Raw genomic sequence first — 20,222 nt, forward strand, 5'->3', positions numbered from 1 at the left:
GTCACCCAGGCTGGAGTGCAGTGGTATGATCTGGGCTCACTGCAAGCTCTACCTCCCGAGTTCAAGCGATTCTCCTGCCTCAAGCTCCTGAGTAGCTGCGACCACAGGCACGCGCAACCACGCCTGGCTAATTTTTATATTTTTAGTAGAGATGGTGTTCCAGACTGGTCTCGAACTCTTGACCTCAGGTGATCCACCCGCCTCGGCCTCTCAAAGTGCTGGGATTACAGGTGTGAGCCACCGCGCCCGGCCCCTGAAGAGCTATCATTTAACCTTCTGGCCCCAGCGGCTGGGAGGGATGGTGGTGGTAGAGTGGCGAGGAGCGGGAACTGCGCAGTTAACCTGAACCCCAGGCGCTCGCCTCGGGACCCACCAGCACGTCCCCTCCTCGGCAGGCTGGGGTCACGTGGAGGGCGACAGTGGGGATAAGCAGGGATGGCAAAGGGAAAAGAAGGGCGGGCCCCAGGCGGGGGATCCCCGGACACGCAGCGCTTTCCCGCCTGACTCCGCCCAGAGACGTGGGCAAACAGAGGCCACTCCCCTTCCTGGGAGCCAGCACCGCCCATACTCCGCCTCCAAGGACACGCCCCCACTTGGGGCGGAGGCGGAAACCGGGCGGGGGACGCGGGTGCTAGGAGGTCGAGGAGGCGCGTTGGCACCCGACCCTGGCATCCTGCACGTCCGACATCAGCCCTGCCCTCCTTCTCAGGGGCTTCCATTCATTTTGTGCCAAAAGGGAACTGCCGCCCTCGCCCCCAAACTTGTAGCTTTGTGGATGGAGGGTGTGGGTGACGCCGTGTGCAGTGAAGACCACCTGGCTGAAGACGGTCCTGGGGGTGGAGGGCAGGAGGGAGCGAGAAGGACAATTCTGCACCTGGGAGCCTCTCGTTCCTGGGCGAGGGTCTGGGGACCCTGGATGAAGTTTTAGGATGTTTTAGGATGACGGTCTGAGGCAGAGAATAAAATTTTGAAGGGAGCAGATTGAGGGTCTGGAGGACTGGGTGAGGTGGGCTCTGGGTACCCAGGACGATCTCGGGAGGCGCAGAATGAGAATCTGGGGGCTCCAGGATTACGGTGTGGGTGCACAGGATGAAATTCTGGGGGCGCAGATTAGGTAGGATCTAGGCGAGCAGGATGACATTTTTGGTGAGCGTCTGGGGGCCCCCGGGTGAGTCTCGGGGCCTGGTATCAAGGTCAGGGCCCCAGGATCGAGCGCTGGGGGACCCTGGACCGGCGTCGGGAGGCGGCTCCGGGCGGCGCCGCGGGGGACCGGGTGGGGGCCTGTGGCTGGCCAGGGGCGGAGAAGCGGGGGGTCGGGGTCCCTCCCCCTGGCGCGGGCTCAGGAATCCGCCGAAGGGCGGGCGGAGGCGCCGGGGTGGGCCGCGTCGCGGCAGGCGGGCGGGCGGGGGGCGCTTCCTGGGGCCGCGCGTCCAGGGAGCTGTGCCGTCCGCCCGTCCGTCTGCCCGCAGGCATTGCCGGAGCCAGCCCAGCCGCCAGAGCCGCAGGCCGGGGCGTCGCGGGCCCAAGTGAGTGGCTGTGACCGTCCGTGGGGGAGAGCGCGGGCCGGAGTCTCGGCCGAATCCGCGGCAGCGTAGCGCCCACAGAGGCCCGCGCTCCTCGGCCTTCCCCGCAGGGGCGCGGGGCGGGGTGGCCGGGGCGGGTGGGCCTGGGACCCGGGGCCTGGGACCTGGGCCTGTGAGGAGTCGGCCCCCAGCCCTGGGAGGCCTCCCAAGCACGTTCCTGAGCGGGCAGTGGCGGGCGCTGGGCTCGGACTCCCGGCACAGGGAGCGGGGTGCCGCGGCAGAGGCCCTTGACCGGTGTCCACCATCTCGCAGCCCCAGGATGCTCCCCTGTGCCTCCTGCCTACCCGGGTCTCTACTGCTCTGGGCGCTGCTGCTGTTGCTCTTGGGATCAGCTTCTCCTCAGGATTCCGAAGAGCCCGACAGCTACACGGTGGGGACAGTGAGGGCTGCTGGCCTGGGATGGGGAGGGTAGGGAGGAAGAGACCGGACCCCGGGGTGGCTGCTGCCAGGGAAGTCTCCTTCTCCTGGCTGGTGGAGGGCTGGGGGCCATTGTTTGGAGCAGGCCGGAGGGTGGCCAGGCTCAGGCCCTAGTGTTGGCCTGGTCAGTTGGAGGAGATCTTTGGGTGACCACTGGCCACTTCTGGTTCCCTTCCAGGAATGCACAGATGGCTATGAGTGGGACCCAGACAGCCAGCACTGCCGGGGTGTGTGTGCCTGGGGGACCAAACACCCCCAGGAACCCAGAAGGGGATTGATAGCTGCTTTCCAAGGGACAGCCCCACATCCGAGAGCTGCCATGGGAGCCCAGCAGCTCGTCCTCTGCCCAGCTCTGCTACACCGAGGCCAGCCCTGGTTCTCTGGAGGCCAGTTCAGCTAGGGGTGGCCTCGCCCTCTCCCAGAAACCCAGGAAACCTTGCCCCTACCCCTCAGAAGAGCTGGATCCTGTATGCCTTCTCTGAACCACTCTCCTGTCCCAGCTCTTTGTCTCATCACAACCTGGGAGGGTAGTGTCCCCAGGGGTGGGTAAGGAGGCCCCCACTCTTGGGCTGAGCTAGGGCTAGGGCTGTGGGGAGGGATAGAGACCCACTTGCAGGCCAAGAATGAGGGCAACAGTGGGAACAGCTGCCCCACCTCCAGCCTTGACTAACCCTGGGAAGGGGTCCTGGACAGGCAGACTTAGCTTGTTGAGCAGAGTGGGAAGGCTTTGCTGGGGCCACACATCTTGGAGAAGGCCGAGCTGGGCTCCTGCCTCCGCTCCCGCCAGGGCCAGCCCAGGAGACTGGCTGTGCCCAGCAGGCCCCTCTCTGCAGATGTCAACGAGTGTCTGACCATCCCTGAGGCCTGCAAAGGAGAAATGAAGTGCATCAACCACTACGGGGGCTACTTGTGCCTGCCCCGCTCCGCTGCCGTCATCAACGACCTACATGGCGAGGGACCCCCGCCACCAGTGCCTCCTGCTCAACACCCCAACCCCTGCCCACCAGGCTATGAGCCCGACGATCAGGAGAGCTGTGTGGGTGAGTGGGGACTGCTCTGGTGCCTGGCTTCCAGTTCTCTCACCAAGCGTCTTAAACTCAGACCTCATGTTCCTTCCCGGCTCAAAAGGGCCGCTGGTGACGTCCACACCCTCATCCAGACACTCATGTTGTTTGCGACCTGCCACAGGTGGCCCCAGCTTGTGTGCCACTGCTCCAGCCAGCTCCGGCCCCCTCCCCTTGGTTGCTGCAGAGACACTGCAGGAACTCTGCCTTCCAGTGTCTGTCCCCTGGGAGCCACAGGCCTTGGAGGAAGGACAGTCCAGGAATCAGTGCTTCTGGGGGTGTGGACAGGACCTTATTTCCTATGCAACCCCCAACATGCGGTTTTAGAGGTTAGGGATGCCTTTCCTGTTGGCTCCAGGCTGGTGAACTCTTACGTGTGCTGTTGAGAGAACTGAATTCAAGTGTTGGATCTATGTGTCATGTTGGGTGGTGTGCGGGATCCCAGGCGGGGGCTGAGTGGTGTCTCTCGCAGATGTGGACGAGTGTGCCCAGGCCCTGCACGACTGTCGCCCCAGCCAGGACTGCCATAACTTGCCTGGCTCCTATCAGTGCACCTGTCCTGATGGTTACCGAAAGATCGGGCCCGAGTGTGTGGGTGAGTCCAGCGAGCAGCTTCTCTAGGCTCTGTGACCCTGGTCTGGCCCTTGCTCTAGCACCTGACCCCCATTCAACCCACGCTTCACCCCCAGCCCCTGCCACCTCACCCTCCTGTCATCAGACACAGAGGACCGTATGGGGGTGTATTTGGGAGGCGTCCTGGCTGACCCTGCCCAATTCAGCTCCCCGGACACAGGCAGGATTATGGGTGGTTAAGCCTTGAGTCCCACCTGGCTCGAGCCCACCTGCCCTCTGCCCTCCGCCCTCCTTCTTCTGCCTCTATCCCAGACATAGACGAGTGCCGCTACCGCTACTGCCAGCATCGCTGCGTGAACCTGCCTGGCTCCTTCCGTTGCCAGTGCGAGCCGGGCTTCCAGCTGGGGCCTAACAACCGCTCCTGTGTGGGTGAGGCTGGGCCGGGCCAGGCTCCTGGGTCCTGGGCAGGGAGGTGTGAGGTGGGGGCGCTCCCTTCCTGACCAGCCCAGGTAGAGTGGAGGCTCTGGGCTGCTCCTCTGCTTTCATCCCTGTTTTACCTGGCACCCCCAGATGTGAACGAGTGTGATATGGGGGCCCCATGCGAGCAGCGCTGCTTCAACTCCTATGGGACTTTCCTGTGTCGCTGCCACCAGGGCTATGAGCTGCACCGGGATGGCTTCTCCTGCAGTGGTGAGAGCTCCACCCCTGCTTCGTACTCCTCCATGAGCCCCCAGGCCCTACCTATGCCGTGCCTCCTGCCACACAGTTCTCCATTTGAGGCCTCCGTGTCCCGTCACTGTGCACCCAGCTGCCTCCTGGTACTCCACTCCGGCTGGCTGTGGAGCACTCCCAGACCAGTGGGGGAGGCACAAGAAGAGGCAGCTAGGTCCCTACTGAAGCCTACTGGGGAGACTGAGGATGTGGGTGCCACTTGTCCCACGTGTCAGGCTCACCTGCATTTACCTGCATTTGAATTTTGCACTAGGACAAGTCGCTTCTCTCTGAGCCTGTTTCTGCTTCTATAGTGGGTTGTGTTGAGGATTAGGTGAGAGTGTGATAGATGGGCTCCAGCCCGTCTCAAGCTGCAGTGCTTTAAAGTGAATTGACTGCCACTTAATGAGAACCTGCCCTCGTAGTGTGTTCCCTGACACACTTGGCCTCCTTCCTCTCAAGAATCCTACGAGGTATGATTTTCTCCTTCCTCTACAAAATGAGGACATTCAGATCTCCCTCCAGGTTTGTTGAGAGGATTACATTAAAATAAGCACAAAGTCCTGGGTAAATGGTGACTTTCATTATTCAGCTAAAAGAGGTTAAGTGACCTGCCCGAGTTCATACAGCCAGGATGAGATGGGGCCAGGGCTCGATCCTAGACTTCTCACACCCTGTCAACTGGCACATACCCTCTATGTTATGCTTTGCTGCGGGATGAGGCCTCACTGCTACCTGGCAGCATGAGTGGAACAAGAGAAGGGAAATGGTCTGCCTGTGAAGCTCAGTTAGCTGGAGGTGACCGCTGGGTGCTCGGGCTGACTGTGGGTTGCAGGAATTGGGCAGGTTACAGCACAGGGCGGACCCACGAGACTCATCTAGTCTAAGACACTCATTTTACTGATTGGGAAAATAAGATTCCCCTAAATCAGCCGGTGGGATTCACACCCAAGCCTCTAGATTCCCACTAACTTTATTCAGTGTTTCCTCCAGTTCTGGGCAGAGAGAAGTCTGAGCTGGGGCAGCCTGGGCAGAACTTTGTTTGAACCTCCATCTCCCGGCTGAGCTTGTGGCTTGTCTCATCCCCCTGTCTTCCTACATTCAGCCTAACACGGGGCTGGGCCTTCTTAGGAAATGTTTGTGGGACTGAATGGTGAAGACTGCCCTTGACCCGGGGTCCCCATCCCCATGCTTCCTCAGATATTGATGAGTGTAGCTACTCCAGCTACCTCTGCCAGTACCGCTGCGTCAACGAGCCAGGCCGTTTCTCCTGCCACTGCCCACAGGGGTACCAGCTGCTGGCCACACGCCTCTGCCAAGGTACAGGTTGCCTGGGTGGGATGGGCAGGATGGTGTCAGGAGCTGGCAGCCTGACGCCCCCGATTCTAGCCCCTCTCCCCTGGCACAGACATTGACGAGTGTGAGTCTGGTGCGCACCAGTGCTCTGAGGCCCAAACCTGTGTCAACTTCCATGGGGGCTACCGCTGCGTGGACACCAACCGCTGTGTGGAGCCCTACGTCCAGGTCTCTGACAAGTGAGTCAATTTGATGCCAGGCCCCGAGAGAAACTACGTCTCCCAGGGGGCTTTGGGGCTGACTGGCATCTATTCGGACAAGTGAGTGCCCCTGAGGGCTGATGGGAACCATAGTCCTTCATGACAACCAGTCACAGGGGTGGGAGGGTCTTTTTGGAATTCCCTTCCTTTGTAGGGTAGGAGAAATTGGGGGGACAGGCAAGGAGCTCATTCATGTCCCCCACCTCGGGGTCTCTAGCCGCTGCCTCTGCCCAGCCTCCAACCCTCTGTGTCGAGAGCAGCCTTCATCCATTGTGCACCGGTACATGACCATCACCTCGGAGCGGAGCGTGCCCGCTGACGTGTTCCAGATCCAGGCGACATCTGTCTACCCCGGTGCCTACAATGCCTTTCAGATCCGTGCCGGAAACTCGCAGGGGGACTTCTACATTAGGGTAAGGTTTCTGCAACCCTCAACTGACATGCACAATCTAAAACTGAACTCCAGGACGCCTTAAGGGGGAACTCGGCCAGGCTGCTATGCCCCTCCCCTCCCCAAAGCCCCGCCCCCGGGAGGCGGGATTTCTGTAGGACAACAGGGATATTCTAAATTCCCATGGTGCAAACGGCAGATGGTTAAATGCAATTCTAACGAAGCACTCGGACACGGGAGTTTGAGTCCTGGTACTAGTTTTCCATATCTGATCTCAATTTCACCCATAAACCAAGGGAATGGCGTGTGCAGGGGCCTGGGGTCAGAAAGTCCACTCCTTGCTGGTGGATGTGTTAGGTGGGAGGGGGCCAGGGGTGGCTCACAGTGAGCTGCTCACGGTGAGTGGCAGCGGCATGCATGGGTCTCACCAGGAGAAGGGGTTTGTCTAGAACCAGCACTTCTCTTTCATTTTGAAACTGAATGCTCTGAAGGGAGTCTGCTGACTTTGGGTCACCAAAGGTCCCACCACTCCCAAGAGCCACATGGTGACCTTGAATCATCAGTTAGCCTGGGTCAGACAGAATGAGCTGGAAAGGGTGGGAAGAGCCCCAGCAGGAGATTTCTGAAGGCAGGAGCCTGGGTTGGGGAGGAGAGATGTTGAGGGTGTCAAAGAGCTGGATGAGAGTCTGGGGTCGCAGCCTGGCCAGGGCTGTCCCTCCACCTCACAGCCACGGGGCAGGGAGGTGACGCTGGGGCAGGGGCCTAGCACACAGGCTGACACAACATATATCCCTCCACCCACTGCCCTGCAGCAAATCAACAACGTCAGCGCCATGCTGGTCCTCGCCCGGCCGGTGACAGGCCCCCGGGAGTACGTGCTGGACCTGGAGATGGTCACCATGAATTCCCTCATGAGCTACCGGGCCAGCTCTGTACTGAGGCTCACCGTCTTTGTGGGGGCCTACACCTTCTGAGGAGCAGGAGGGAGCCACCCTCCCTGCAGCTACCCTAGCTGAGGAGCCTGTTACGAGGGGCAGAACGAGAAAGGCAATAAAGGGAGAAAGAAGGAGTCCTGGTGGCTGAGGTGGGCGGGTCACACTGCAGCAAGCCTCAGGCTGGGGCAGGGTGGGACTTGGGGGGGGCAGGCCAAGTTCACCTAAATGGGGGTCTCTATATGCTCAGGCCCAGGGGGCCCCATTGACAGGAGCTGGGAGCTCTGTACCACGAGCTTCAGCCACCCCGAGAGGAGAGGAGGTAACGAGGAGGGCGGACTCCAGGCCCTGGCCCAGAGATGTGGACTTGGCTGGCTTGCAGGGGTCCTAAGAAACTCTACTCCGGAGAGCGCCAGGAGGCCCTGGGTTCCAGTCCTAACTCTGTCTCAAACTGTACATTTGGATAAGCCCTAGTAGTTCCCTGGGCCTGTTTTGCTATAAAAAGAGGCAACTGGACTGTTAGTGGTTTTCAAGCTTTTCTTTTAGGAAGTTTTATTTATTTTTATTATTTTTATTTTCCCAATGAGCCCTCTGCACTCCTAAGGAAGTTTTATTTGATGAGGACCAACTGATGACATAAAATCGATTCAAAGCTGCAGTGCCCCACTGACTCCATCTCCCTGACCAGGCAATCCCAGGTCCTAAGCAGCTTTGTTTAAAAACCACTGGTCCAGACGGTATCCCTGGTTCCTGCGTATTTCATAAGGTCCCCAGGGCCAGGCATCTTCTACATAACACATATGGCTGCAAACACTTAGATTCTAGTTTTACCACAAAAGATGTTGTTAAAAGGCTGGCTAGCCTGCGTGGGGGTACAGATGGGGGCTGGGGGCTGTTTCACAGCATAAGCTCAGGTCAGGGGGCTGTAGCTGCAGTACAGCTGGGATAAGGTCCTGCTCAGAGCAGGCCCCAGATTCCTGCAGGAAGAGAGGCAGCGAGGGTCACGCCCTGGGCCTAGGGCAGCCCCAGTCCCCACCACTCCCTCCAGGTTCCGTCTCTTGCCCTCACCTCTGTAGACGCCCACACTTGATGGTGCTTAGCAGTGTCTCTTGTTCCTTGGGGGTGGCACAGGCATCATAGGCGGCCAGGAGGCTAGGGGACAGGGGCTTGAGTTTCTGAGGCTGACGGTGGCCCACTCTGGGCCAGCACCATGAGGGGCCAGGCAGAGGGGTCAGCATGGGATAGAAGAGTTGGGACACTGCCCCACTTCCTGAGCCTGGCACTCAAGGCCCCAGGCCAGCCTGGCTGTCCTCCCTCCCTGTGGGAACCCTGGGGCAAAACCAGCAAAGGCTCCAAACCATCACCCTCACTCCCCTTAATGGCCCAGCCCCCTTCTCCAAGAAGCCTCTTCGCCACCACGTGGGACATCTCCCTCCCTCCTGTGGCCTCCAATGCCTGGGACACTGTGTGGGTCTGCTGGCTTCCTCCCCGCTTGACCTCCATGAGCACCCTGGGATCTGTCCATCTCTGGTCTGCGCAGCCCACACAAGGCCAAGCTCCCTCCACGAAGCATGGATTAAGGTGAATTCCATGCACGGAGAGCAGGGGCTGAGGACACCTAAGGGCCCTCTAGGGCCTACCTGGCAGGGGTGCTGTATCGATCCACCAGGGCTGCTGCTTTCTCCCCACTCACTCCGCGCACCTGCATCAGCTGCCGGGCAAACACTTCTCGCACTGACTGGGCCTGGGTTTGGGGAAGGGCTGGATCAGTGGGGGTCTGGGCCAGGCCACGTCCGAGAAGCTGGGCAGAGACAGTACCTTATTTTTGATGGCTCCTGCGTTGAAGTCACTGAAGGTGAGGAGTGAGCAGAGAGGGTTTGGAGAGGGCATGGCCCCTGATTCAGGGTTCCCAGGGGTTCCCCAGGGGCGGCTGCGTAGGGTGTGGCCCTGAGGGAAGAAGGGACTGAGGCCAGGCTGGAGCTCGAAGGGACAACTCCAGCCAGCCCCTGCCCAGTCCTCAGCCTCGGGGGGCCAGCCTGAGAAATGGGGATCTCACCCACCTTGCTTCTTTTGGGGATGCACAGGGCCCAGGCAAGGTGAATTCCTTGTGGGCTGTGTCCCGACACTGGGACAGGGGCCTCTGCTCACCTGGTAGAGTCTCTGCAAGCCCCGCGTCAAGAGGGCCAGATAGGCAGCTGACTCCTTAATGTCTGCTGTGCGCTTCACAAAGAAGCCATCAATGACCTGGGGAAGAGGACCCAAGAGAGGGAAGGTGGTTCCTGGCCCAGACCATGAACCATGGACCACAGCGGCCCCTGCCTGCCTGGCCCTGCCCTCCCTGCTCACCTGAGTGTTAGTGACAGCCTGCAGCAGCGTACTCTCAGGAAGGCTGAGATTGTGGACCGAGCCATGCTCTTCCACCAGGTATACCCGGCGCTCCAGGCCACAGCGCTTCAGGCGGAACTGGGGAAGTGGACAGAGTGGGCAGGGAGGGTCAGGCTGGATGACCACATGCCTGGGTGTCCATGATGTCACACTCAAAATGGTGCTATGACCCTGTTCCCACCAGTTAGCCTCTGCATCCTCCCTAGCCTCTCCACCTGCCTCAGAGGGGCCTCCACAGCTTTGCTCATGCTGACACTCTTGTCTAGAAAGCCCTTCCTCCATCTCTCAACATCCTTCAAGCCTCCCCTGGGCGGGTACACGGCCTCTGTGACTAGGGGGTCCATCCAGCAGCAAGTACCAAGGTACAGCCTCTGTATTTCCAATTCTGGAGGTTTAAGCCTTGTTTATCCAAGACTGCAGGGGCTCGGTACCCAAGAGGTCTTTAATATGCTCCTGAGCTCAGCCCAAAAATGCAGGTACCTGGCTTCCTACTGTGTGCCTGGACAGGCCTGGTGGAGGTCTGATTCTGGAGCAACCACAGGGTGGCTGTGGCTGGATTCCAAAGGGCTCTGCCTCAAGGAGGCTGCCAGAAGTGCCCCTGGATTGCTCTGGGCTGAAAAGGGGGGCCTCAGAGCAGTCAGGGAAGCCTGGCAAAGCCAGCAAAATTACCTTCTGCTCCCGGAAGCGGCCGTCAATGATGCTGCTGCAAAGGTCATCCAGCCGCTTGCGCTCTACAATGTGGTCCAGTACCAACTCCCCAGGGCTCGCTGCTGACAAGCCGGCCATTAGCTTGTGATCCCCCACCCACCAGGCCCTGCCCCTGGCGCCAGCCTGCCCACGGCCCTTCACCTGGGTCTCTAGGATTGGTTTCCTGTGCCACCCATACAAAATCCCCAACGTGCAGCTTGCGCACTGTGTGGGTCACGTGCAGCCGCTGTAGCTCTCGGAGCAGCTCCGGCCTGTGCCCGCCCCTGGAGTGGCAAGGAGGGAATCCTAGATCAGGGCAGGGCAGTGCCTACCCCCCAGCCTCCTCCGATCATCTACCTCATTTCTCCCCACCTCACTCACCCCCGGGTCTCGCCAATGTCCACACACAACAGCACCCTGTACTCTCCAGGCCTCAGCTCCAGTGGTGGCTGCTGGACCCCTGCTTCACTGGCACTAAGTGGGGGGTATCGGTATGTGAGGCCAGAACCCCTTGTGCTAGGGCAGTTGCCCCACACCCATGCCACCCGACACCCACCACCCACCTACAGTAGGGAGGCAGCCACAGCTCAGCTACAGGTGATGGATAGAGGTGGGGTTTTGGCCTCATTTCCCATCCCCACCTCCCTGTTTTCCCCCCTCCTCCGCCCTCCTTCTCACAGCTCTGCTGAAGCTGCTCCTGGCACTGCTGCCTCCTCCCTAGGGGGCTCCTTAGGCCCGATGCCCACATTCAGCAAGCTCAGGCCTTCTGACTCAGCTAACTTCTGGGCCAGCTCCAGGCCCTCTGGGGTCAATGAGTACCTGGGAGGCAGAGGGGAAAAATACAGCTCTCCCTTCTTCACTCATTCCTGGCAGGCTCTCCTGCCTGCCCCCAGCTGGGCTGGCTTCACCGCCCCCTTGGCGCCCTGCACAAATGACCCCAGTGGCTCCTGCTGCTCCTGGTCTTCTTGGCTCTTAGAGCAGTTCCTTGGACCTGCTCAGCTCCATTCTCAGGTCTGCAAGAAGTGTGTCTCAGACGATTTCCTTCCTCCTATCTTCACTAATGCTGTTTCCTCCTCCTCGAAATACTTATCCTGAATCTCTACCTGCCAAATCCTAAAACGTGTCAAATGACACGAAAAGAAAGACTGAAAAGTCTTTCTACTCCTCCAATAACCATGGCACCCTCCCACCCCCGCACCTGCGGTTTCACACCCTCCAGGTACTCCAACAGTGGGGGCTCCTGAGGAAAGGCCCCCAACCTCAACAGCATCAGCTCTGGGAGTTGTTGAGTGACTCTAAGGCCCCACTAAGAAGTTCACGTGTGCTTTCCTGTATCTCCTGCAGTTGGCCCCACCTGGCTGGCTGGTGTGTCCTGAGGACCAGGTTCCTGTGGAGGAGGGAGCGGAGGGCTGGCCAGGGTCGAGCACTCCCAGGGGCTACCTGTGGATCAGAAAAGAGACCGTCAGAGAGCACCTGGTACCACCACAAGTCCATGTTCCCTGTGTCCCCAGCCACGGGCCACACACGGGCCCACTGCAAGAAAAGGCAGTCTTTGGTGGGCTCCAGAGCCACTTGGGCCTGTCTTCCCCAATCCCTGTGCTCACCCTGGGGGCCTTCTGAGCACACCTCTGCAGCAGCTCCTCCTTGGTTAAGAAGTGGTAGCCATTAGGATTCTAAAACCAAGGTAGAAGAGACAGAGTAGGCTCAGTGCCAGGGACCCTCCTCATCTCGCTCAGGTGGCTGGGATAATCTTTGCCTGCCTTGCCAGGGCTAGGCACCTCTGGGAACCTCCCACCCCACTGCCATGGTTCCACCCAGTGCTCACCAGGTGCTCTCGGTAGAGCATCAGCAGTATCACTCGGGCTCCTGAGTGCCGAGCTGGCCAGTAGTTGCCAGAACCTCCCGCTTTGGACTGGGCAGGAACCTGAAAGGTACAGAGGAGCTCTGAACCTGAAAGCCAGCCAGTCATCTTCGAATAAGTCCCCAGCAGGCTTTGTGGCCCTGGGTAAGTCACACAGTTATCTCTCAGTTTCCTTCCCTGTAAAACGGGCCAGGTGATGGGATGGCCCACTGCAAATGTGGGATGAGACAGCAGGCAGTTTCCGGGCAGCGGGTGGGGGTGTCTGCCCAGCCTGGCCTCAGTTCTACCACGCGCTGCAGAACACGTGTGATTAGACAGGAAAACTCAATAATGGTGACCCCGTAACTAACTGAGCTGGGCTCCCTAAGTAGCTTGATCATGGAATTCTCTCGTTGGCTGTTACCAATATTCCTATTCACAGATTAAAATACTAAGTCAAAAAGAGGGTAAGTCATTTGCTCAAGGCCAGGAATCACTGGTGAGATTTGGACTCAGGCTTGCCAAATCCCCCAAACCAGAAAATCATACTCCCGCACTCCCACTTTGCCTTCCGCTCCCCTTGCCCCTTCCTCACTGGCATGGAAGAGTCCTGGACTTCCGCAGGTCGCCCCTGCGGGGCTGAACTGTTCTCTCCAGATGGCGAGCCCGGGGCATGGTCACCTGCGGGAGCAGAAGAGAGTCAACTCCACACTCCACGGAATCCGGCAGCTGCGAAGGTCTGGGATGCAACCTGCTCAGATGATAAGTGAAACCGGTGAGGGAGGCTCAGGGAGCGCCAGCCACTAGCCCGAGGCCGAACGGCAACTTGGACAGGAGTGGGGAGCTTAAAGCTAAGGGCCTCCAGGTGAGTACGGAAGCTGCACCTGGGGGAGGCAGGGGATCACCGACCCTTTCCCCAGACGCTCACCGCCCGATGTTCGGTGCCGTTGCAGCCGCTCGTCCAGCATCCGGCAGAGCCCGTCTCCGAAGTGCTGTAGGATCTTAGCTTCCTTCCCGCTGCGCAGCGGCAGTGGGTACCGTCGGAGGGACCGCAGCGCCTGGCCGGGCAGGAGTAGGGTACCTGGTCAGGGCAGGCCCGACCTGGCCAGCAGCTTTTCCCATCGGGCCACGCCAGGACCCACCTTCTGAAACACGAAGCGTGTGCGGCGCCCGCTGCGGGTCGCCTCGTCCCGCCACTCGGTCAGCCAGCGAACGAAGAGCGGATTGGGACAGGCAGGCAGCGGGCGCTTCCGGCCCAGGCGGACCGGGGCCGCCATGAACCCGAGGGCGGGTCCTCCGGCGCCCCACGCCCGCGGGACTGGGACGCCGCCAGTTCTGGAGTAGAGATTCGAACACCTGGCCCGGGGCGGGGCGGGAGAAGAGGGAGGCCGAAGGCAGGACCGCTGAGATCACAGGGCCCCAAACACACGGGGCACTAACGAGAGGAGAGCCTGCCGCCCTCCCGCCCCTGCGCTGCTCTAAGTGGTTGGTGAGGGGCGCTGTCTCTTAAACGATCTTTCCCCTCGGCCCCACTCCAGCCAGCCTTTGGGACGCGCCCAACCCCAGCCCCCGGAGCCTGGACCGACTCCTTCCTGTCACCCCAGATTCGAGAGCGGGGTCATCTTTGTGTAGGCGAGAGGAAGGCGGACAGCGCCCCCTGTGACGGGGAGGACTGGTTGGGCGGCGCTTAACGGACTAACCTGAACTTGGCCGCTCTAAGTCTCTTAAGATTGCCAGTTTCAGCCTCAAGCTTGAAGGAGGCTGGAGATGGAGACTGGTCTTGAAAAGAGTCCAGGAGAGGCGAGGGCTGGGAGACAAACGGGTGCAAACGTATTGGTGGGAAGGACACCCAGAAATGGGTGCTGGGGATGAGGACACAAAGGTAAGGCAGGAGGAGCTGCAGGATCCTTGGAGGAAATGGTCATCCTCATCCCCGGGATACAGGGCAAAGAGTGTATGGTGGAAAGGAAGTCGGGGACGTGCAGAGAAGGCCTAAAATAGGACTCGGAAGGTCGGGGGTCAGAGGCCTAGAGGAAGGAGGACTGTAAGTAAGAAGTGCTTGGGCACCCTGGCAGTTGGGGAGGCCTGAGATGGGCACGTGGTTGGGTTCCGGGGCGGAGGAGCAGGCTGCGGGTTAAGAAGCCCAGACACAGGTAGAGGGGAGAACAGTTCGTCATTTTTGTGGCTAATCGGAAGTGGGAGACCCCCAGGGAGGTTGAAGATGGAAACCCTACAAAGGGTTTCAACCTGAGAAGCCTCAAGGACACGTATAACTGAGTTGGACACAGGCGACCCGCCAGGGTTCGAAGCAGCACCCGGCATCTAGCTGCTATACCGGAAGTCGTGAGACGCAGGTCTCCAGGCTGTGAGGAAGGGAGAGGTGGGCGCCGGAGCTGCAGGCCCGCCCCTCAGGACTGTGCCCAGCCCACGGCGCAGTAGCCCCACCCGGGCTAAATTGGACCAATGGGCTCCGGCTCCCGCCTCCTGCCCGCCGCGGCCTTATAAGGAGCCTGAAGCCGGCGGTCGGGCTGACCCCGCCCCCTCGAGTCTCATGTCCTAATAAGGACATCTAGGGCATCCCGCGGCTGGGGGCGGGCGGGAGCGCGTCTCCAGGGTAACTGCGAAGCCCCCTCCCTCTCCCCGTTGCTCTTGGAAACTCTAAGGCTCGGAAAAGGGGGCGCTAGTGTCTTCATGCAGGGCCGCTTGCGGGAGGCGGGGGTCAAGCTGCTGTCTCCACCTGGAGCGCCGGGAGCCCAGGCGGGGGCGGTGCAGTGGAATGTCCCCGACTACAACCCCCGGCATGCTCTGCAAGGTACTCCACTCCCTGGCATCGCTCTCCGTTTACACCCTTAATTCCGTTTATAGGATTAGAGTCCCCAGTTCCCTTTCTGGGTTTGCCTCTGGCTTGTTTGCGACCCAGTCTTCTCTTCCTGCAGAGTGTGAGGCTGTGGTCACTGTTCTAGGACAACAAAATCATCCCGGAGTCCCCCGCTCGTTTTTTTTTTTAAGGCATATACTACCATAGACCTTGTCTCAGTTTTTCAGGTGTTAGAATAACCACGTACCTGGCTATCAACTCGAGAGCTGGGTGCAAGTCTGGCTTAATATCTATTTTTTCTCAGTGGCACGTAAAAGGCACATAAAGAAGCTTTGAATTGAATGCACAAAGCCTCGTCTTTACCCTTTATCGCCTCATGACTTTGCCAAACATCTTTAAACAAGAACAAAGCTCTCAGAGATTTGCTTGTACCTTTCCCCTGTGCCTTTTCCTGCTATTCTTATTTTACTGACGTTGCACATGGCCTTTTTTTTCAGGAGACGAGTGGCTTTGCACATGTGGAGTACTAGTGTTATCCGACCGATGACGCCTTCATACTTGTGATTTTCTTTGCTTTAGGTCGGGATTCCAGGCTAATCAATAGTTGCTTCGATTCAGAAAAGCAAAACCCTAACCTCACTCAAGAATTTCAGGCCAACGGATCCAGATAATACCAGATGGGTCTTAAGAAAGCCGTTTTGCTGCGGGATAAAGAGCCGCTTAGTCGGGGATCGTTTTCGGGTCATTTTACTGAGCGCCACCTCGCCGGGTTCAGAGCGGTTCCTGGGAAATTGGACCAATGGGCTCGCGCTGCGCGGTGCGGTGCCGCCCGGAACCCGGGCCTACATTTCCCCGCATGCACTGCAGCTCCGGGCTGGCCGGCGGGAAGACTCCGTTACCCAGCGAGCGAGCGAGGCGGCGGCGCAGGGCCCGCGGACTCCATTTCCCGTCGGCCCGCGGAGGGAGCGCCGGAAGCCCGCTCCGCCCCTCATTGTGCGGCTCCTACTAAACGGAAGGGGCCGGGAGAGGCCGCGTTCAGTCGGGTCCCGGCAGCGTCTGCAGCGCTCTTGTCTACTGCGGCTCTCGGTGCCCGCTCCTTTTCGTTTCCGGAAACATGGTGAGCGGCAAGCCACGACGCCCGAGGGAGGCGGCTGCGGGTCGGTCGCCTGCGCGCAGGAGGCGACGGGGGAGCGATGTCCGCAACCCCTCCCCCAGCGCCCCGGGCGGGATGAGGGTCTCGCACGGAGGGGCGGGCGGTGCCGGAATGCGCGTGCGCGCCCGTGGGCGCCGGGGAGGGCCGGTCTGGACGTCGCTCGCGCGCCCCCTGGGCTCCCCTCCCCCACCCGCTGGTGCGCCCGCGCGGAAACCGGCCGTGGGGGGAGGGGTCCGGGGCGCGCGCTGGCGCGCCCCTCGCGGAACGACCAGCGTCGTGCGTTCCTTAGGGGCGCGCTCTCGACTGCAGCACGCGGCGTCCAAACCCGGCCCGGGGGCGGCGAGGGAAAAGCGCGCGAGAGGTCTCGGCGCGCGCGCCCCACCCAAGGCTGTTCCTGTCTGCGCGTCACCCTCCCTCGGCAGCCGGGTCTGTCTCGGGAGCAGGTGGCAGAGATGCCTGCGCCCGGGAGGGGCGGGCGCTGGCGCGGCGAGGGGGGATGCTGGGAAGACGGGGTCCCGGTTGGGGCGTGGGTGCCTGCGATTAGGGCCTTGCACCGCAAGGCTTACAGGGGGCATCTCAGAGACCGCGGCGCCTTCGGGAGCACATCTAACGAGCTGCGTTCTCACCCGTGCATTGGGCGAGGGCTGGAACGGCGCTGTCTGCCGGCGCGTGCGCGCACGCTCAGGCCCGGCCGCGGGTGCCGAAGCCCTGGGCCAGCCAGGCCTTCCCGGATGGGCCTGAGGGTGGAGCCGAGTTTAGGGAAGTGACCCAGTCGGGCACCGCCCGGAAACCACCCCGCCCCCTGTATACGGCCCGAGGGCTGAGAAAACCGAAGGTTATGTAGCGTGCCCAGGCTCCTGCCTGCAGCAGATAGGTCTGATACATCCGTTGTTTTAAGGGGATTCCACAGGGTTAGGGACCTGGAGATGCTGCTGCTTCTCAGGTACGCCGTTCTCTATTGGGGAGGGGGCCGGACCTAGCCGATCTCCTTTCCCTGCCTACTCCGGAAGCTACCGAGTCACGTGGCCGGCTTCCTCTGCAGTTCCGGGGAGTTCGGGGGACCAGATTTACCGTGGATTGCCCCCCACCCCCCCGGCTCGGGCACTGCCAAGCACGACGCAGAGTAGGAGTTTAAAGATCGCAAGGCTTCTGGGCACTTGAGTTTGGCATGTTAGTTTTTACCAGCGACTTCTGGGGCCTAGCACTATTCCCGGAAGAAGGGAGTTGTCGGGCAGGGTCCTTATTGGGGGTTGTGATTCTTGTTTTGGTTGGGAAAGACCCTAGGAGGGAACAGGGGTCGTTTGTGTAGTAACACTGCATCAAGCAGTTCTGGTGGGTTTGTTGTAACTGTTAGTGTCCTTGGGGTCCCATCTAGCATTGTGGGGTCTTGGCTTTTTCTGAAGAGGAGTCTTGGCTCAGGTGTTTGGGTCCTCCATATCTGAAGTTCTAAGTCACCAGTTTTATCCAAAGGCTGAGAGCAAATACGGTGAGTAGCAAGTGAGTCAGTAGCCGGTGGATCTTTTAATTCTGGGTTCACATTTTGGTCAAGGCTCTGCTTTTCACGAGTTTTCCATTTCTGTCTCGTAAAATGAGGGAAGGGGTTGTTGAACTAGGTGATCAGAGGCCATGGCTGCCATTCTGAGGTTGTGTCCCATCTGGTTCTTTGACAGTGGCTTGGGTGGAAAAACTAGTGACTTGCCTTGGGAAGGGCACTAGTGACCACCCAAGACGCGGACTGGGATCTTCTGAGAAAACAAGGGGCAGTTCCCTAGGGTCCTTTTCTTGATGAGGTATACGTGGCGTGTCTCCCAGGCCTCCGGTGTGGCTGTCTCTGATGGTGTCATCAAGGTGTTCAACGACATGAAGGTGCGTAAGTCTTCAACACCAGAGGAGGTAAAGAAGCGCAAGAAGGCGGTGCTCTTTTGCCTGAGTGAGGACAAGAAGAACATCATCCTGGAGGAGGGCAAGGAGATCTTGGTGGGCGATGTGGGCCAGACTGTCGACGACCCCTATGCCACCTTTGTCAAGATGCTGCCAGACAAGGACTGCCGCTACGCCCTCTATGACGCAACCTATGAGACCAAGGAGAGCAAGAAGGAGGACCTGGTGTTTATCTTCTGGTGAGCTCATTCTGGCACTACTTCTTGTCACCTACCCTCTTTCCCATGATGGGAACTTCTGTGGATCCTGGTCAACCCAGAGGTGTGGGTTTGGATTGGGAGGGGGTTGTAACAAAAGACTCCTCACTGCCAGCCCAAGGGTTTCTCAAAGTCACCTATGGCTTTGCTGTTGCTGCGAGTTGCCTGACTCATGTTTCTGTTCAGGGCCCCTGAGTGTGCGCCCCTTAAGAGCAAAATGATCTATGCCAGTTCCAAGGATGCCATCAAGAAGAAGCTGACAGGTAAGGGCCAGCATTGGTGCTGAGTGCCTTTCTGCTGTGACCTTGGCTGCAGGGTAGGGTGAACAGCACCCAGAGGGGGTCCGCCCCCTTCACTGCCTGCTTGTTCCTTCCATCTGCTTTGATTGGCTCCTTCCCAGCCACAGAAACTACCCCCACCCCAGTGCTTACTGCTCACAGATGCTCCCCTTTCTTCCTTACAGGGATCAAACATGAATTGCAAGCAAACTGCTACGAGGAAGTCAAGGACCGCTGCACCCTGGCAGAGAAGTTGGGGGGCAGTGCTGTCATCTCCCTGGAGGGCAAGCCTTTGTGAGCCCCTTCTGGCCCCCTGCCTGGAGCATCTGGCAGCCCCACACCTGCCCTCGGGGGTTGCAGGCTGCCCCCTTCCTGCCAGACCGGAGGGGCTGGGGGGATCCCAGCAGGGGGAGGGCAATCCCTTCTCCCCAGTTGCCAAACAGACCCCCCACCCCCTGGATTTTCCTTCTCCCTCCATCCCTGACGGTTCTGGCTTTCCCAAACTGCTTTTGATCTTCTGATTCCTCTTGGGTTGAAGCAGACCAAGTTCCCCCCAGGTACCCCAGTTGTGGGGGAGCCTGTATTTTTTTTAACAACATCCCCATTCCCCACCTGGTCCTCCCCCTTCCCATGCTGCCAACTTCTAACCGCAATAGTGACTCTGTGCTTGTCTGTTTAGTTCTGTGTATAAATGGAATGTTGTGGAGATGACCCCTCCCTGTGCCGGCTGGTTCCTCTCCCTTTTCCCCTGGTCATTGCTACTCATGGAAGCAGGACCAGTAAGGGACCTTCGATTAAAAAAGACAATAATAAAAAGGCTCATTAATGGGATGTGTGTTTCAAGGTTGGGGCCCAGGAGACTTGGGGGGGGGGTGCACTGGGAGAATGGTGCTATCTCTTCTCTGTACCGCATACCCAACCAGTCCCTGCACACCCTTATCTGGCTCCAGTGATTGGCTGAGACACCTTTCTGATGGTCACCATTCTGTTGGTGGGGCTGTGATCGACACTGGACTGGCTGTTTAAGGAGTGGTGCTGGCCACAGGGGTGTTCCAGCGGAAGTGGTTTATGCCTGAATTGGGTGCTCTGTAGCCTTGCCTGGATGGTCAGTGAGGTCCATCTGATAGTCTTTTCTGTCCCTGCCTAGGTGTGGGCTGATAGGCAAGTCACAGGTAGCTTAAAGGGTCAGTTTGGTTTGCTGTCTTCCCTGCATGGCTGACTCAGGTTTATGAGGGTCAGGTTCAGTGGTTGCTGTGAGTCAGCCCAAGTTGAGCCTTTGACCTCCTCTAGATGTGGCTGGAGTCCTTTCAGGGTGGGGCCAGCCAGGTGGAGCCCAGGACTTCAGACCTAGGTGTCTTGAGCACCGCCTCCCTATGTTTAACCAAAAGGGTGTTGCCGGTACCCTGAGCCTTTTGCCAGCATTGCTATGGGTTGTTTCCAGCCTGTACTTTGGGCTTTCACCTGCCCAGCAGGCAAAGACATCCAAGAAATCTGGCCCTAGGGTGAGGTGAATTGGGAGTGGTAATGGGGCATCTATATCTCCTCCCTAATTAACTGAGCCGAGAAGGGAAGAGGCCGCCTGGTGTTACAGTTGGCTCCTTACCTCTCAGGAGCTTGTGAGTGGTTCTGGGAGGAAGGGCTAGATCCCTTTTCTGGTTAGGAAATAACATGTGGAGAACTTGCGATTCATTCTTGT

At 59.3% G+C, this 20,222-nt stretch overlaps 3 protein-coding genes across 10 annotated transcripts; 2 read left to right on the forward strand and 1 right to left on the reverse strand.

Annotated features, from left to right (window-relative positions):
- The first annotated feature begins 611 nt into the window (after positions 1-611).
- On the forward strand, positions 612-7,749 carry EFEMP2 (EGF containing fibulin extracellular matrix protein 2). Of its 2 annotated transcripts, XR_003115553.1 has the most exons (12): positions 612-1,526; positions 1,836-1,953; positions 2,179-2,227; positions 2,834-3,040; positions 3,537-3,659; positions 3,950-4,066; positions 4,208-4,327; positions 5,549-5,668; positions 5,757-5,883; positions 6,122-6,317; positions 7,108-7,342; positions 7,478-7,749. XR_003115553.1 is itself a non-coding variant. In XM_025355542.1 (11 exons), the coding sequence occupies exons 1-11, from the start codon at positions 1,135-1,137 to the stop codon at positions 7,267-7,269; spliced, it is 1,731 nt and encodes a 576-aa protein (XP_025211327.1). In that variant the 5' UTR covers positions 612-1,134; the 3' UTR covers positions 7,270-7,749. The 2 variants fall into 2 exon arrangements, 1 of the variants encoding a protein (XP_025211327.1); XM_025355542.1 differs by having other exon boundaries at positions 7,108-7,749.
- Positions 7,745-13,771, reverse strand: MUS81 (MUS81 structure-specific endonuclease subunit). Of its 2 annotated transcripts, none has more exons than XM_025355544.1 (16): positions 13,282-13,771; positions 13,068-13,197; positions 12,735-12,820; positions 12,125-12,223; positions 11,904-11,972; positions 11,654-11,739; positions 10,978-11,118; positions 10,681-10,773; positions 10,462-10,583; positions 10,282-10,379; positions 9,574-9,690; positions 9,376-9,471; positions 9,046-9,174; positions 8,868-8,971; positions 8,296-8,379; positions 7,745-8,204 (listed from the first exon to the last, which is right to left on the reverse strand). In XM_025355544.1, the coding sequence occupies exons 1-16, from the start codon at positions 13,414-13,416 to the stop codon at positions 8,138-8,140; spliced, it is 1,656 nt and encodes a 551-aa protein (XP_025211329.1). In that variant the 5' UTR covers positions 13,417-13,771; the 3' UTR covers positions 7,745-8,137. The 2 variants fall into 2 exon arrangements, with proteins under 2 accessions (XP_025211329.1, XP_025211328.1); XM_025355543.1 differs by having other exon boundaries at positions 10,282-10,382.
- Positions 12,753-19,352, forward strand: CFL1 (cofilin 1). 6 transcript variants are annotated; one of them, XM_025355549.1, is made up of 5 exons: positions 14,756-14,937; positions 15,537-16,074; positions 17,923-18,230; positions 18,435-18,511; positions 18,712-19,352. In XM_025355549.1, exons 2-5 carry the CDS (start codon positions 16,072-16,074, stop codon positions 18,822-18,824), a joined length of 501 nt encoding a protein of 166 aa, XP_025211334.1. In that variant the 5' UTR covers positions 14,756-14,937; positions 15,537-16,071; the 3' UTR covers positions 18,825-19,352. The 6 variants fall into 6 exon arrangements, with proteins under 6 accessions (XP_025211336.1, XP_025211333.1, XP_025211334.1 ...); XM_025355551.1 differs by lacking the exons at positions 14,756-14,937; positions 15,537-16,074 and adding an exon at positions 12,753-12,914; XM_025355548.1 differs by lacking the exons at positions 14,756-14,937; positions 15,537-16,074 and adding an exon at positions 13,980-14,021.
- The last annotated feature ends 870 nt before the right edge of the window (positions 19,353-20,222 follow it).

The sequence above is a fragment of the Theropithecus gelada genome, chromosome 14, assembly GCF_003255815.1.
Source record: "Theropithecus gelada isolate Dixy chromosome 14, Tgel_1.0, whole genome shotgun sequence".
Lineage (NCBI taxonomy): Eukaryota > Metazoa > Chordata > Mammalia > Primates > Cercopithecidae > Theropithecus > Theropithecus gelada.